At 37.2% G+C, this 16,740-nt stretch overlaps 1 protein-coding gene across 1 annotated transcript in view; it reads left to right on the forward strand.

The window, feature by feature from the left end:
- The window catches only part of TRIM69 (tripartite motif containing 69), a 42,741-nt gene extending 32,137 nt beyond the window's left edge, over nt 1-10,604 (forward strand). The window contains exons 5-7 of the mRNA XM_065942053.1: nt 421-443; nt 526-650; nt 10,063-10,604. Coding sequence (XP_065798125.1) covers nt 421-443; nt 526-650; nt 10,063-10,604 — 690 coding nt within the window. The remainder of the gene's footprint in view (nt 1-420; nt 444-525; nt 651-10,062) is intronic.
- Nucleotides 10,605-16,740: the final 6,136 nt, after the last annotated feature.

Raw genomic sequence — 16,740 nt, forward strand, 5'->3', positions numbered from 1 at the left:
TTTGCTACCTGACGCTTCACCTCTAAAGTGGCATTGGTTACCACCTTAGGACTCAGAAGCTTAATTTAGCCATAGTAAGGAAAGTGTTCTTGGGGTGGGAATACCCATTGTGTTGTTCTCCTGAGACTACGTGGCAGTACAGGTAAAAACAGCTTAACCTTAATTTTTTTCTTGTTTCCTGTAAAAAGAAACTCTAGAAAATCAGAGGAAAGTAAGCCAGTTTATCCTGGGATAGATGAAGGAGGAAGATCAGAAAAGGCATTTGGAGGATGAGAGAAGTTGGTGGCAATGGGATGGGGGCCATCTGCACAGGACTGCAGTTTTGGCCATCAAATTCTGGTGGTGGCCAGTAACACCAAACAAATTTCTGGAGCTGATGAACATGCATTTAACCTTTCCATTTCTCTTTCCCTCTTCTAGGACATCACACCTCTCTTGGACAGGTAAGTGTTTCCTTGTGGTATTAACAGCCTGCCTTCAGTCCCTGGAGGATGTCTAAGAATAAACAATTTACATCCCCTGCAGCTTGGAGCAAGGAATGAGAGTGCTGACGCCCAAGGAGCTTGTCTCCAGAAAGCTGAGCCCAGGCGTGTTCAAAGGGCCCATCCAGTACACGATGTGGAGGGACATGCAGTCCGCCCTCTCCCCAGGTATCAGAGGGTAGGAGCCATTGGTTCCTGGGGCTCCCAATTTATGTTTCATTCTCAGGACCTCTTTTGTGGCCCTAATAGTACGTTTGAGTCTAGACGGAGGGAGGAGTGAAGTTTAGCCAAAAGGCTAGTTGGTACGACAGAATTTCTTCTCTTACTGTTATCTAAGAATTCAGGATTTTATACTTGTGAACAGAGTCTGGTGTTAGAACTAACTTCTCAGCCTATTATTTTGCTTAACTGTTCTATCAAATGTAACAACCAATATTTCAATCTTTTTCTAAAATAGTTATATAAGTCTCTGAGGCATCTCTGCCCTGAAGGTGGAAGTTACTATACATATTCATCACATGTATGAGTACAGTTCCTCTTGTGGTTATTGTTCATAACATAGAGTACATCATCGTAGGAGATTGTTTAGAGATCTTAAGTGCTTCAAAAGAAAACCAATTATTTCAATAGCTGTGACTAAGTTTTTGTCATCCTGCAGATACTAAAAAAAAAAAACACAACTGAACACAACAAAAGAACACAGACAACATTTAAAGAACATAAAGTTCTAAATAAAAATAGTTACAGAAGTAGAGCTCTAAATAAAGTTTTTTATAGACTCATTATTGTTTGTAATTGCAATTGTTTGTATTGTTTGTAATCTGATTTAATGAAAATCACACATTTACCCCTGCTAATTTTTCCAGGTAGCTGACAATGAAAAAAATCAGCTTTACTGAGGTATAATTAACATAGAAAAAAATTCGTTAATTTTAATGTACAATTTGATGAGTCTGACAAATGTACACACTTATGTAAAGATCTCCAAAATCAAGATATAGAAAATTTCTGTCATCCCCCAAAGTTCCTGCATAACCCTTTGTGGTCAATCTTTTTCTTTTATCCTCAGCTGCTAATAAACACTGATCTACTTTATTTCACTTTACTTGTCTTTTCTAAAATCTCATACATATGTTATGTAGTCTTTTCTGTTTGGCTTTTTTCATTTAGCAAAATGTTTTTTGAGATTCACCTATGTTGTTGCATGTATCAATCACTGTATTTTATGGATACATCACAATTTGCTTATTCATTCACCAATTGATGGACATTTGGATAGTTTCTAGTTTATGGCTAGTAGGAAGAAACTTGACTATTTGTTTATAAATCTTTTTGCTTTAATTTCTTATTAAAATTTTTATTTTTATTTATTTGATTTATTGGCTGCGCTGGTCTTTGTTGCTGCACCCGGGCGTCCTCCAGCTTTGGTGAGCAGGGGCTACTCTTCGTTGCAGAGCTCGGGCTTCCCTCGCTGCAGAGCTCGGGCTCTAGGGCACATGGGCTTCAGCAGTTGCAGCACCTGGGCTCAGCAATTGCGGTGCACAGGCTTAGTTGGTCCACAGCGTTGGGTGGAATCTTCCTGGACCAGGGATTGAACCCGTGTCCCCTGAATTGGCAGGTGGATTCTTAGCCACTGGACCACCAGAGGAAGTCTGCCCTTTAATTTCTTCAGGGTAAATACATAGTGATGGGATTGCTGGGTTGTATGTTAAGTATATGCTTAACTATAAGAAACTATCACATTTTTTTTCCTTAAATGGTGGCATCATTTTAATTCCCACCTCCAATGGATGAGAGTCCCAGTTTCTCCAAATCCTTGCCAAAGTTTGATAATGTCTATCTTTCCAATTGTTTTAAATCCATCGAAGAAAATATTTTGTTCAAGCTCCCAAAACAAATTTGAGAAGTTATGCTGGATTTAAATCAAAAAAAGCCAAGCTAAAACATGGAAATAAAGTTTTCATTTGGTGGACGCTGAAACCAATGTATACGTTGGACCCATCCAGTGGCATTTTTCGAGTTTTTTTAAGGGTCTACCAGGCTAAACCCTTCATTGCCTTTACTGCTTTTGCTTTGCTTTCCCACTTTCCTTTCTTGCACTTTGCCTTCAGCTTCTTCTTTTTTTTTTTTCTGCCTCTGGTTCATCCACATGGAGTACTATCCATGCTGGTCTAGAAGACTCTTTTTGTTTCTCTTAATATCAGTCTCCATTTTTATGTCATCTTTTTAATCTTTTACTACAAGTTGAGTTTTACTGTGACAATGTTTGGATACCACCACAGTTTTATTTTATCTTTTTAAAAAATATTTTTCCTCATATAGAATTGTGGGTTGATATACTACTTTAAAAAAGTCACTCCATTGTTTTCTCACTTGTATAGTTTCTGATGAGATGTCTATTATCATTTTTATATCATTTGTCTGTATGTACTATCTTTTTTTCTCATGGGTTACTTGTAAGATTTAGTTTTTTGTCTCTTCTTTTCCACCAAGTTGATTATGCTGGGTCTTGGTGTGTTTTCTTGGATCCATGGGTTTATAATTTTCATCAAGTTTGGAAAAATGCTATTACTTTTTCAGCAGTTTTGTACCTCTCCATCTTTTCTTCTCTACTTCTCGAACTCTAATTTTACATATGTTCTTGTTGTTCAGTCACCAAGTTGTGTCCGACTCTTCGCAACCCCATGGGCTGCAGCACAGCAGGCTTCCCTGTCCCTCATCATCTCCTGGAGTTTGCCCAAGACCACTGCCTCGGTGATGCCATCCAACCATCTCATATTCTGTCACCCTCTTCTCCTTCTGCCTTCAATCACATTAGATCACTTAAAATTGTCTCACTTCTCATTGATGCTCAGCATTTTTTAAGCCTTTTTTCTGTGTTTCATTTTGAATAGTTGCTATTGCTATTCAAGGTCTCTCATCTTTTCTCTGCACTGTCTAATTTTCTGTTAATCCTGTTTAGGATGTTTTTCATTTCAGTTACATTTCTTCAAAAAGTTGCATCTTTTTATATCATCAGTTTCTCTCTTTACCACATTCACTCTTCATCTACATTCTCAGGCTAATGAGAGATATTTATAATATCTGTTTTAATGTCTTTGTCTGCTAATACCACCACTGTTGTAATTTCTAACATGTTTTTATTGTGAGAGTTTTCTCCTGACTGTGGATTATATTTTCCTGCCACTTTGCATGGCTGATATATATTTTTTCTTCTTAATAAACTTTATTTTTCAGAATACTTTTAGATTTACAGAATAATTGAAAATACAGCAGATAGCTTTCATATACCTCATCCCTAGTTTATATTATCTTATATTTAGTGTGATACATTATTTACAATTAATGAACCATTACAAATACATTACTAGTAGCTAAAATCAATAGTTTATTTGAATTTCCTTAGTTTTTTACTTAATGTCATTTTTCCATTCCATGATCCCATTGAAGGTGCAACATTACATTGAGTTGTCATGTTTCTTTAAGCTCTTCTTGGCTGTGACAATTTCTCAGGCTTTTCTTGTTTTTTGATGATTTTGACAGTTTTGAGGACTGCTGGTTCTGTATGTTGTAGGATGCCACATTAGTGCAATCTGTCTGATGTTTTTCTCACAATAATGGTAGGGTTGTGAGTTACTGCGAGGGAGACCATGGAGTTAAAGAGTCATTTTCATCATATCAGGCATGCATTCTGTCGGCACAGTCTATGACTGTTGATGCTGGCTTTAATCACCTGGCTGAGGTAGTGTAGGTTATTTCCCCTCTCTTTTCCATACTGTATACTTAGGAAGCAACTTACTATGTGCAGCTCACACTTAAGGAATGGGTAGTTATGCAATTTGTCTCTTCTGGCTGTCAAACATGATCAGTTTTACATTGCTATTTGCTAATTTTGTTGTAATCCTTTACGCTCTATTGATTTAACTTTGGCATTTAGTGAAGTTATTTGAAATAACTTTGCTCCTTTTGACACTTAAAGCTTTGTTGAGCCTTTAAGCTTTGTTAGTATGTTTCAAGAGAAGCGTTTAATCTGGGGCTAACTCTGCCAATCTTCTAAGATATTACCCTTCTGAGCACTCTGCCTGATGTTCCGCATTATAACATTTTTCCATTCCGACTGGCAGGATTGAGAACTATTCCCAGTCTTGTGTGAGCTCTGCTTTCTGGAGATTCGCTCTCTAGGTTTAATGAGTCTCCCTGCAGTCACGGGGCAATGCTCAGTCCCAGCCTGGAGGGAACCCCTCTGTGGACGTTTTGACGTCTCTGTGCAGCTCCCTCCTCTGTTACTCTGCCCTGAAAGTTCTAGCTCTGAGAACGCAGTGTTTTTCTTCTTGTACTCTTTGCCCCCAAACTTCACATCTAGCATCATTTAAAGCACAAACTGACTTTCCCCTTACTTTTGGTATAATTTTACATTTAAGAAAATCAAATGGGACTTATTTAATATATGACTATTTTAATAATAATGTAACTATGGTCAAACCCTGGTAACATATACTTTATACTTCTTATTTCTAGGCCTTTGCTTATTCTTATTCGGCAGATTCTTATTTTCTTCTTTCTGGCCTTGTAAATGAGGCTGTTGCTTCAAGACAGGGGCTCATACTTTTTCTATAAAGAGTTAGATAGTATATATTTTAGGTTTTGGGGGTTGTTTGGTCTTGTCAAAACTATTTAACTATGCCACTGTAGTGAGAAAGCAACCATGGACAATATGGCCATTCACGTATTTCAGTGCAGGGAATTGCTTCTACCTTAAAATATTTTAATATACTTTCTTTAGTTTTGTGCGTATCGATAAAGTATCACCAAAGTCCATTCCTTAATGTGACACACTCAGAGAGGGCCTACTGCACGCTGAGCACTAAGCTGGGCTCCAGGGAGACAGAAATGAAAGACGCAGCTTCCGCTCCCCAGGAGCGTCTTGAAGACCAAGCGAGAGTCTGCAACCTTCTGGCGAAAAATTACTAAGATGTAAGCCAGAGGCACGGAAATGGAACATAAAGAATAGACTGCAGAGACAGAATTCTGAGAGCTGAAATATACAGGACAGTAATCAGTGGTAAGGGATAGAGAAAGGTGATGTCAAGGATGAAAACAGCGAATGTAGATTTTGGAGGGGGCTGATGAGTTCAATTTTGGCCATATTGTGTTGACCTATAGAACAATTAAATGAATATATTCAAATGGATAATTATTCTAACTAGAGCTTAGGAGAGAGGCCAGAGCTGGAACAAATAGTATTGAGTGAGGGTAGCTGAGCTATTGATAAATGAGATTACCTAAGGAAAATGGGAGCATACAGTCAAGGAGAGAGCATGTTATAGAGAATAACAACAGATAAAGGTCAATTAAGCCTCAGAAGGGACTGAGGAATTACCTGGCAAGAGAAATAAGAAAAAAAACAGGAAATAAAGTCCCCATGGAACCTAAAGCAAAGAGAGTGTCAAAGAGAAGGGAAAGATCACTCATACCAAATGCAAAGATCAATTTAGAAAATAACTGAAAAAGAAATGCTTTTAACAATTCGTGGCTTTGACAGGGGTGATTTCAAAAGAGTGGAATGAGTATAAGTTATTATATATTGTATAGGGTTCAGGAACAATTTGGAATGAGGCAGTAATTAAGTGAATAGATCACTCATTTGAGAAGTTTCAATAAGAAGGGAAGGTGTATATGTGGAAGCAAAGACAAAAGAGGACTTCTAAAAACATACTGACTGGAAGCAGCCTGTGGAAGGGCAAAAATCAATAGTATAAAAAAGGGAATAATTGGTGAACGTTGGGAAGAGTGAGAGCTACAGAAGAGAGAGGTACTGACTTTACATAGCTTTCTCCAAAACTGGAGAGGAGATAAAGACCATAGAAGCAAACAATTTTGTGAGACAGGGTTTGCAGTATGAGTAGGAAGAATTGAGGGATTCATCTCTTTATCTATTCATTTATAAAACGTACTGTAGTTTCTTTGTGAAAGAGGAGATGAAGCCTTCTGCCTGCAATTGAGGAGCAAAGTGGTGGAACAGTAATTTGAGGAGGAGTTGAAGGTTTCAAATTGCTGTTGTGAGGAAGTGGAGAGACTTTGATTTAGGAAATATAAGAGTTTGGGGCAGTGCTGATGGCCAAGCATAGAGTAGAAATAATCAATTTGTAGCAGTATCTGTATGCATAATTTTGTGATTTTCATCCTGCAATGGTGAGGAACTGGGATGTGAATTTGAATAGCTGAATAGATCCAAGGTTGGAGAGCTGCATGGCAGATGCTACAGAAACAGAAACATAAGAGGACAAAAGTGTTGAGGTTATTGGCAACAAAGCTATCAATGCTAAACTGTTTAGGGAAGAATTTTAAGCCAGGAAGCAAAGAGATTAGGATAATAAAGAGAAATATGGGGAGTCTAGAGACATTTATGAAGTCAAGTAATGGTTGTAGGGAGAGATGGGAGTGAGAAAGCTCAAAAAATAAAGAGTATGTCATACCTGAATTGAAGATTTTAGAGAACGAACAGTTCCTGATGACTTACAAGTTCCAGAATATAGTCATTGATATGGGCAGCTTAAATGTAAAGGAGTCAAAAGTCATTAGCAATAAAGTTACAGACATGCAAGAAGAGAAGGGCAGCTATATCCAAAAGACAGTAAAATCCCTCAAAATGATGGGCTAGATTTGACGTAGGAAAGTAAGGCCAACCCAAAATGCAGGGGGTATAACCAAGAAAAGTTTGTAGATGATAGCATTAAATAGAGACAGGCGAGAAATGTGAAAAGGAATGACAAGAGCCTCAAATGAAGAATGATTTTTTAACATGAGATTGAGGAACAGAGCACAGATCTGGAAGTGATGGTGGTGGCTATCTGATTTCCAGCATCTGAATTTAGAAAATGAATAGTCTCTTGAACTTCTGGAAACTGTTTTTCAGTTAGCTTTTTTTTTCTTTTTTGGAAGAATCAGTCTGGATTACATTAAATTAAGGAGGTGATAAGAGAATTCTGTAAACTGAAGATGTATGAGAGTTAAACGGGGAGGTAGATCCAAAGGGCAGAGTGGAAATGGTTGGGTGGGAACAGCTGGAGGATGGGTGAAGGCAGAGGAAGTAAAGAACAGAATAATGAGGATAAAACTACAGTAGACATTAAATCATTAGAGAGCTACAATCTGGGTATTTATGTGAAGGATAACAGGAATACGAGGCATGGTGAAATTAGTTGGTGTCAAAGATTCATATGGAACTATAATTGCAGTTCATTTAATTGTTTAACAAATAGTTACTTGAATACCTAGGAACAGTTTCAAATTTTGAAGATAGATGAGGAAACAAAACAAAGTCCCTGCTTTTCCAGAGATTACACTCTAGTGGAAGAGACAATTAAGTAATTTCACATACTGATAACTATTGTGAAGAAAACAAAGCATAACACACTCAACAAATAATAATTTATGAGAGAAAAGAAAGGATGAGAATATAAACCATGATACATGGATGGACATGCTACTTTAGATAGAATGCCCAGAGAAAATCTCTTTGAGCAGGTTCTCCCTGTGTTTTATTGTAGACATTTCTAAACATACTGAAAAGTTTAAAGAATTTTACAGTAAATACTTCCAACCTAGCTAGATTCTATCAATAACATTCTATTGAACTTGCATGAATAAAGATCTGAATGATGTGAAGGAGTAAACAATGTGGGGAAAGAATGTCCAGGGACAGGAATAGAAAAGTGTAAAGTCCCTGTAGTAGGAATGAACTTAGTATGTTCAAAGAACAGCCAAAAGGCAAGGGTGGTTGGACCAAACTGAATTGGGGGAGGGAGGTGATAAGCGGTGGGAGATGAGGTCAGAGAAGTGGGTAAATCATGCAGGTTTTGTCTCTTCAATAATGACTCTGGATTTTACCTTGGATGATGGGAAGCATAAGAGTATTTTGAGTCGGAGAACTAGATGATCTCATTCTTGTTATTGGCAGAATAGGCTGCAGACAGGCAAGAGTGGAAACAGAACAGTTAAAAAGCTTCTGCAGTAGTTCCAAGACACTGGTATCTGTGGAAGTTATGTCTATATATTCTGAGTAGGCTCAGAATATATTCTGAAAGTGGAGCTGACAGAACTTACTGTTGGATTGAATATGGCATAAGAAGAAAAGCTGGGATGCAAAGCTGACTCCTAGGAATCCTCAAAGCGAGGGCAGGCTGAGCTAGCTGGAGATGTCAGAGGCTTGGTGATGAGAGCAGACTGGGGTTCTAAAAAGGTTAGCAGGAAATCTTTATGGTACCTCCAAAGAAATTACAGTCCTCACATCTGAAAAAATAACAACCCTACATGAATGAGGATCGATCTGTGACAGTGAGAAGATTTGGCCTATGTGGAAAATCTTCAGGATTCTTCAAAGTCTTTGTTAGAAAGAAAAAGTCTCTGGGATGATGGAAAAGACTCAAGCTTTTCTGAGAAGAGAGAGAGAGGTTGGATTGTTCTTGCTTCCAAGGATAAATAAATCCATTAACAACAAATGTGTTACAAATACAAATGCATATTTGTATCTTTGTCTATGATTTGAGCAGTTTTTGGGCTTCCTTTATCAAATTTTGTGCCAAGGCTCAATTATCTCACACTTAGAATTTGTGTCACCTTCTTGCTAATATACTTCCAACCTCTCTTCATTTAGAAATTCCTTTTTTATACTGCTGTCCATTGATCTGTCTAAACCACTTGTCAAATTACCTGTGATGAAGGACCAATTTTAAAAACTGATGTTTGTAGAATATAAATGTTATTTGAAAAAATGGAGTTAAAAAAATTACAAAGTGCAAGCTCAGTTTTTTAACTAAATTGATTGATATAAAATTACTCTGTCAGATTTCTATGACAGTTTCTAAGAGCTTACTCTTAATTTCTCTACCATCCTGTCCCAGACTGGCAATTATACAGTCTGTGAATCACAGTTGGATCATCAGTGGCATTAACCATTCCAGACCTCAAAAGTTCCAGTGTCTATTAAACCAAATGCAAACTTCTACCATTGTCCTCTAAATTCTGTATCAGTTAGTTCAGTCTCACCTGCTCCTAACAGGCAAGCCCTTATCTTCTCTATCATGCAAGCTACTGTTTTTAACTCATTCTGTTTTTGCCATTGTTTACCCAAAGCATCCTGATACATTTCATACATGTTGCATAACTAAATACTTATTAAATATTAAATACTTATTAAATAAAACTAAAATACTTATTGCCTTAGAAATCTTTTTTGGGCACACTTACCGAATCTTTATCCTTTCAGCATTTGTTATTTTCTTATATGTATTAGTACAGATTTATATTATCTGTAACTTTTATTAGAGTATAAATTGCTTCAGAGTAAAGTCTGATTTTTTACCACAAATATAAAAAATGTCTAGAATGTAGCTACATGGATATCAAAACTATATATATATATATATATATATATATATATATATATATAGTATTTAAGTTATTATCTGCCCATCTGGGCATATACGGCATGGGGAGATAAAGCACATAAATACTGTCTATGGGAACCTGCATTCATCCCTTTTTCCCCATGCCCTGCTTTCTCTTATTTTCTTACTAGGCCTATCTCCATTAACTCTGGACCCTAAAACTGCTCACCCAAATCTAGTGCTCTCCAAAAACCGAACCAGTGTGTGGCATGCTGACATTAAGCAGGTAATACCTGATGATCCAGAGAGGTTTGACTCAAGTGTGGCTGTGCTGGGCTCAAAAGGCTTCACATCTGGAAAGTGGTACTGGGAAGTAGAAGTAGCAAAGAAGACAAAATGGACAGTTGGAGTTGTCAGAGAATCCATCCTTCGGAAGGGCAGCTGTCCTCTAACTCCTGAGCAAGGATTCTGGCTTTTAAGACTAAGGAACCAAACTGATCTAAAGGCTCTGGATTTTCCTTCTTGCAGTCTGAAACTGACTAACAACCTCAACAAGGTGGGTATATATCTAGATTATGAGGGAGGACAAGTGTCCTTCTACAATGCTAAAACTATGACCCACATTTACACCTTCAGTAGCACGTTCACGGAGAAACTTTACCCCTACTTCTGCCCTTGCCTTAATGATGGTGGAGAGAATAAAGAACCACTGCATATCTTACATCCACAGTAATCTGTCATACTATTGTGTAAATTCAGAGAATTATTAAAGAGGTATTGAAATAGTTTACCAGTCTCATTGGTTTCTCTTCCCAATGTATGGGGAACTCTGGAAAACGAAAAGAGGATTCACAAATTGAATTCCATTCTCAGTATTCTAAATGGATTTCATTGGAGCTTTTTGCGATATTATTCTAATTCTCTGGGGTCTACTACGACACAGGAGCCACTTTCATGAGCATGCTCATCATCCTTTTTTACCAGAGCAAAATGCAACTTGAATTTGTGATGTTCAGGAACCCTTTTCAAACATGATCAGAAATTCTATCATGAGGTCCTTATTCTCCAACATAATGACTCTTAACAGATTATTTTCAGATGTGCACTCTTCTTCCTATTTAATTATGCTCTTATGTAAACTTTACAAAACATTTATTTCCTGGAAACTGTTACTTTAATTAAAGGAAAACTGTTCCTGAGACTTAAAAAATAAGATGGACTGGGCTAGTTTATAATCTGGTCTTGAATTCTCTCAAGATACTTTTTTAATCCAACAAATCTCTGACTCTCAGTTTCTTTTTCTTGGTTTACCTATCTGTGGAGCACTTGTTTTTCTGTATTCAAATATATTTAAGTATATCCATTTACTTTAGACTACGTCCTTGTAAACATTCCTGCCTATAATTTTTTTTTCCTGCCTATAATTTAAACAGCAGTGTATTTCATCTTGTACACTCCAATATAATAATTCTCTAGCTTGTTCCTTCTTTCTAAGCATTACTAACCTCAGCAGTACCCTTGAGGAACCATCTCTGTCTCCTTTCCACAGAAGTCCCATCTAACTGGGCTTCATTCCCTACATCTGACAGTTTTTCTGGGGAGGGATGGAGGGCAAGGGAGCAGTGTTTAGGATCTGCAGCATGGCCTTCTAAAATTACAATCAGCACAGCTCTTTTGGCAAGGTAAAAGCCCCCTATCCTATCTGTCATAGTGGAAGGATACCTACACTACAGGTAATATTTATGTAGTGTTGGAATACACAATATACATACATTTGTAACTGCTGATTTGGGCAAACAGCCATGACATGTTATGGCTACATTTAAGAAATGTTTGTTTTTTTTTTTTAAAAGAATTCATTTAAACTGGAATGTAATAAAGATCTATTCTGTACCTGGAACCTTGCTAGATGTCTTGAAGGATATAAAAGTATAAAAAAGAAAAAAAAAAAAGGTTCACCTAGGAGGATTTAAAAGAAATTCAGGTGCCTGGACCCCATTTAAGACCAATTAAATAAGAATCTCTAGCAGTTGGGGCCCAGGCATTTGTAGTTTCTAAAAGCTTAATAATGTGTCCAGGGCAGAGAACCACTGAACTAAAGGAACATGATTTCTCTCTTTAAAATCTTTTAAAAAAACTTTAAACATAGAGAAAAATTGCATATATGTATGATAAACTCCCATATACTCTCCACCTACATTACCAATCATTAACATTTTGCCATATTTTCTTAGTCTCTCTTCCTGACATCCACCCCATATAATTTTGTGTGTGTCTATAATTATTACTAATGTCATTTTTGCTAGAATAAGTTGCAGGCAATAAGATTCTTATTCCTAAATACATCTGCAAGTATCTTCTAAGAACCAAGATATTCTCTTACATAATCACAGTACTAATTTATCAAATTCAGAAAACTTAACATTAACACAATACTACTTACTAGCTAATATACAGTCCATATAAATAAGTAAATATTTCTAATGGTGGGATTTTAGGCACTATGGTTAAAAAAAAACTCTCAAGTAATATGACAAAGAATTTGGGGGAAAAATGAGGGTCTAGTTAAGTCAGATACAGGCAAAGTTCTAGATAATTGACATGTAAAGTCTGTCCTTTGGGACAGACAAGTGCTACAGAGTTCAGAGAAAGGGGAGGTCAATATTCACCAGTAGAGGAGGAGAAAGTTCAAAGGAAAAGAAAGACGTGATTAAGATGGACAAAATGAAAGATAAGTAGGAATGAATGTAAATTCTAATCTAGACTTGGACAATGTATTTTTAAAAATGAATGTTTTGTGGTAATGGTTGCATAGCCACACAAATGTACTATAAACAGTGTTAGTTGCTCAGTCCTGTCTGACTCTTTACAACCCCATGGACTGTACCCTGCCAGGCTCCTCTGAATTCTCCAGGCAAGAATACTGAAGTGGGTAGCCATTTCCTTCTCCAGGGAATCTTCCTGACCCCCGGGAGCAAACCTACATTTCCTGCATTGCAGGCAGATTCTTTACCTGCTGAGCCATCAGGGAAGCCTATACTATAAATAAGTGAGCTGTATACATAATGGGCAATTTTTATGAGAAGTATATTATACCATAGTAAAGTGTTTTTAAAAGAGGGAAAGAAAACAGTGAATGTTTTATTCAGATCACCAGGGGAATTACAACAGGCCACAGGTGTATACATATTTTCCACTATCTGTAGGAATCAACCTTTAATACTTTTTCAGATATGCTACTTCAGCTTTACAGTATTTGTCTTAACACAGATGACACAAATTTTCCCACAGTTTTCCCAGATAATTGGTTATTCTATATTGAGTAATTTGAACCCAGTTACTGAGAACTCAGGTTACAATTAAAAAGTAGGAATTTTCTAAGGAGTATGAGTTATAAAACACCAATATAGGATTGCCCTGCTAGAAACAGACTCTGAATGTATGCGTGCTAAATCATTTCAGTTGTGTCCAACTCTTTTGTGACCCCCATGGACTATAACCTGCCAGGCTGCTCTGTCCAAGGGATTACCCAGGCAAGAATACTGGAGTGGTTGCCATTTCCTCCTCCATGGGCTCTTCCTGACCCAAGGATCAAACCAGTGTATCTTATGTCTCCTGCATTGGCAGGTGGGTTTTACCACTGGTGCCACCTGGGAAGTCCAGACTCAGAATAGCTTTCACTAGGAAGCATGACTGGGGCTAGCTTATATACTGTTTTCTCTCATGCCACAGGAGATGAGGCTGATAATATCCAAAAAATGAAGTAGAGGATAAAGAGGCTCCAGTCAGTGTGTTGGGATTCACTGAGGTGAGAACCTCAAAAGGAAAATGCCTTGTAAAATACATTCTGAAGAGTGTATCTAATGCAATGTACAGTTTGGAGAATAGTACAAAAAATTCCACTCATTAATTCACTATCTAGCTTTGGAAATACAACAGTACTGAAAACCTTTGAAGGCCCCTGTGTTTCTCTCCCAGCCCTGAATTAATCACTATTCTACGTTTAGTGTCTGGTTTTTTCTGTTTGTAAATAATTCATAAATACATTTTTCCAACAAACGTATTGTTTAGTTTTCCCATTCTACATGTATGTTTAGTTTCCCCATGTATGTATTCCTAGAAAGTATAGTTTCATTATGTCTGTTCTTTGAACTTTAAATAAATGGAATCATGCTGCATGTCTTCCTTAGCTTTTTTAAATTCAAACTTTTGTTGTATTCCAGTGTATGAAAATTAAACAATTTAAATATCCAAACTACTGTTAATAAGTAAGTAGTTGTTTTTAGTTGATTTATTTTTAAAATTATCTCTGTTGCTATCCTTATTAGCAACAATGCTGCCATATACATTATTGGATATGTGTACCAGTAAATGGGAGCAAGAATTTGTCTAGGTTTATACCTAATAACCCGGGAGACCTGGGTTTGATTCCTGGGTCAGGATGATCCCCTGGAGAAGGAAATGGCAACCCACTCCAGTACCCTTGCCTGGAAAATCCCATGAACGGAGGAGACTGGTAGGCTACAGTCCATGGGGTCGCAAAGAGTTGGACACGACTGAGCGACTTCACTTCACTTCACTTCATACCTAATAAGCAGCGGCACATAGGGCATGCACATCTTCAAGTAAGTAACGCTCAATAGTTGGTCAAATTGACTGTGCCAATTTACACTGCCACTATCAGTAGGAGTCCCCATTAATCTAGGGCTTCCCTTGTGGCTCAGCTGGTAAAGAATCCACTTGTAATGCGGGAGACCTGGGTTCCATCACTTGGTTGGGAAGATCCCCTGGAGAAGGGAAAGGCTACCCACTCCAGTATTCTGGCCTGGGGAACTCTGGGTCGAAAAGAGTTGGACATGACTGAGCAACTTTCACTTTCACTTGTCATTTTTATTAGTAGGAGGGTACATATGTAAGGTGGATACATAATGGTATCTTATGGTTTTAGCTTGCATTTCCCTAATTACCACTGTGGTTGAGCATCTTTTGAAAAGTTTATTATCCATTTAAGTTTCTTATTCTGTGAAATGCCTATACAAATGTTTGCCCAATTTTTGCATAAGATTGTCTCTCATTGATTCATAAGATTTCTTATATGTTGTGGATACCAATCCTGTTGGTTGTCTGCACTGCAAATACTTTCTCTGACAGCTTAATACTTTTGTGTCATTAAAAAAAAAATCTTCTCACAGGTCAGAGACAGTCTCCTGTGTTTTATTCTACATATTTTAAAGTTTTGCCTTTTATATTTAAGTGCTTAATTAGTCAACCAGCTAGAAAGTAACAAGTATACATGTGCACGCATCTGACAACACAATTTCAACATATAAAGCAAAAATTAACAATATATTAATAAATCTGCAAATAACTTGGGAGGTTTTAACATGACTCTCTCAGTAATTGATAGAAGAATCAGACAGTATGATTAACAAATTTGACTCAATGAACATAGGTTAGATAGAACACTGTACCCAACATCTGAGAACATCCAACAGCTGCAGGACATTCTTTGTAAACACACACAGGACGATGACCATATATGTCAGTCAGAAGGAAAGTTTCAACAAATTTAAAAGGATTATAATCACACCAGTTATATTCTTTGATCTTAATTCATTTAAACTAGGTATCAATAACAAGATAACTAAACAGTCACATGAACTTGGAAATTTTTAGCATTTTAAATAACCCATGGATCAAAAAAATCCTATTGAAAATCTGAAAATATTTTTAATTGAATGATAATAAAAAACGACATCTGAAAAACTGGCACACAGTTTAAAGTAAATCGATAATCTTATATATGCATACTAGCAAAACAAAGTGTGAAAAAAACTCATCTCTTTCAAGAAATTAGAAAAAGAATAGCAATTTAAAGCCAAGGAAAAAAAAAATAAAGCCAAGAAAAGTAGAAGGAAATTATAAGGGCAGGAATTAACAATATACAAATGGAACATATGAAAGTATCAAAGATGTCACAAGTTTGTTCTTTGAAAAGGTTAATAAGAACTACAAACTTCTGGTAAGACTAAGAAATGAAAGGAAGGCACAAGTGACTAGTATCACAAATGAAAATGGAACCACTGCTACAGAGCCTGACATTACAAAACATCATATAAGTTTTTATTGCATGCTGAGTCACTCAGTCGTGTGTGACTCTCTGTGGTCCTATGAACTGTAATCTGCCTGGCTCCTTTGTTCATTGGATTTCCCAGGCAGTGCTCAACTTTATACCAATATTTTTTAAATTTTAGAATAAAATGACCCCATCCAGGAACAGTGTAGCTTATCAAAACTGATGTGGGGGAACTCTGAAGAAAAACATAACGAACACTGATGATACATTAGTATATTAAACAAGCTTTTTAAAAAAAGGTTTTTGGGTTTTCGTTTTTTGCTTTTTTTAGGCCTGCAATGGCAGCTGTGGAATCCTAACCTCTGGACCACCAGGGAAGTCCCTTTTAAAATGTGCTAATGATATTTTTGTTTGTTTAAGAATTCTTCTCTTTTAGAGACTCCAATTGAAACATTTATTTAAAAGAGATAAGATGGGTTTTGTTTCAAAATAACGACACAGCATAAAACCTTTGTTAATACTCAGGGTTTAAAATTCACAAGTAGGATACCTTCCTCCTCTGCCAGTCAGGGAAAGCTTAGACGACTCTTTACAATTCCACTAGCAGCTCCGCACAGCAGGTAGAGACCAGAACCTTCTCCGTTGTGCCTCAGGCTTTTCCGAGGCATTACTCTGACAGCCAATCATGGAGCTTGGCTTCGAACCCGGGACCAATCAGTGACCTCACCTTCCGCCCCGCCCCCCGCCCCCCCGCCCCGCAAGTCCACGCGTGTGAGGAGCGTGAGGCAGCGCC

This window comes from Muntiacus reevesi, chromosome 7 (genome assembly GCF_963930625.1).
Source record: "Muntiacus reevesi chromosome 7, mMunRee1.1, whole genome shotgun sequence".
NCBI classification, from domain to species: Eukaryota; Metazoa; Chordata; class Mammalia; order Artiodactyla; family Cervidae; genus Muntiacus; species Muntiacus reevesi.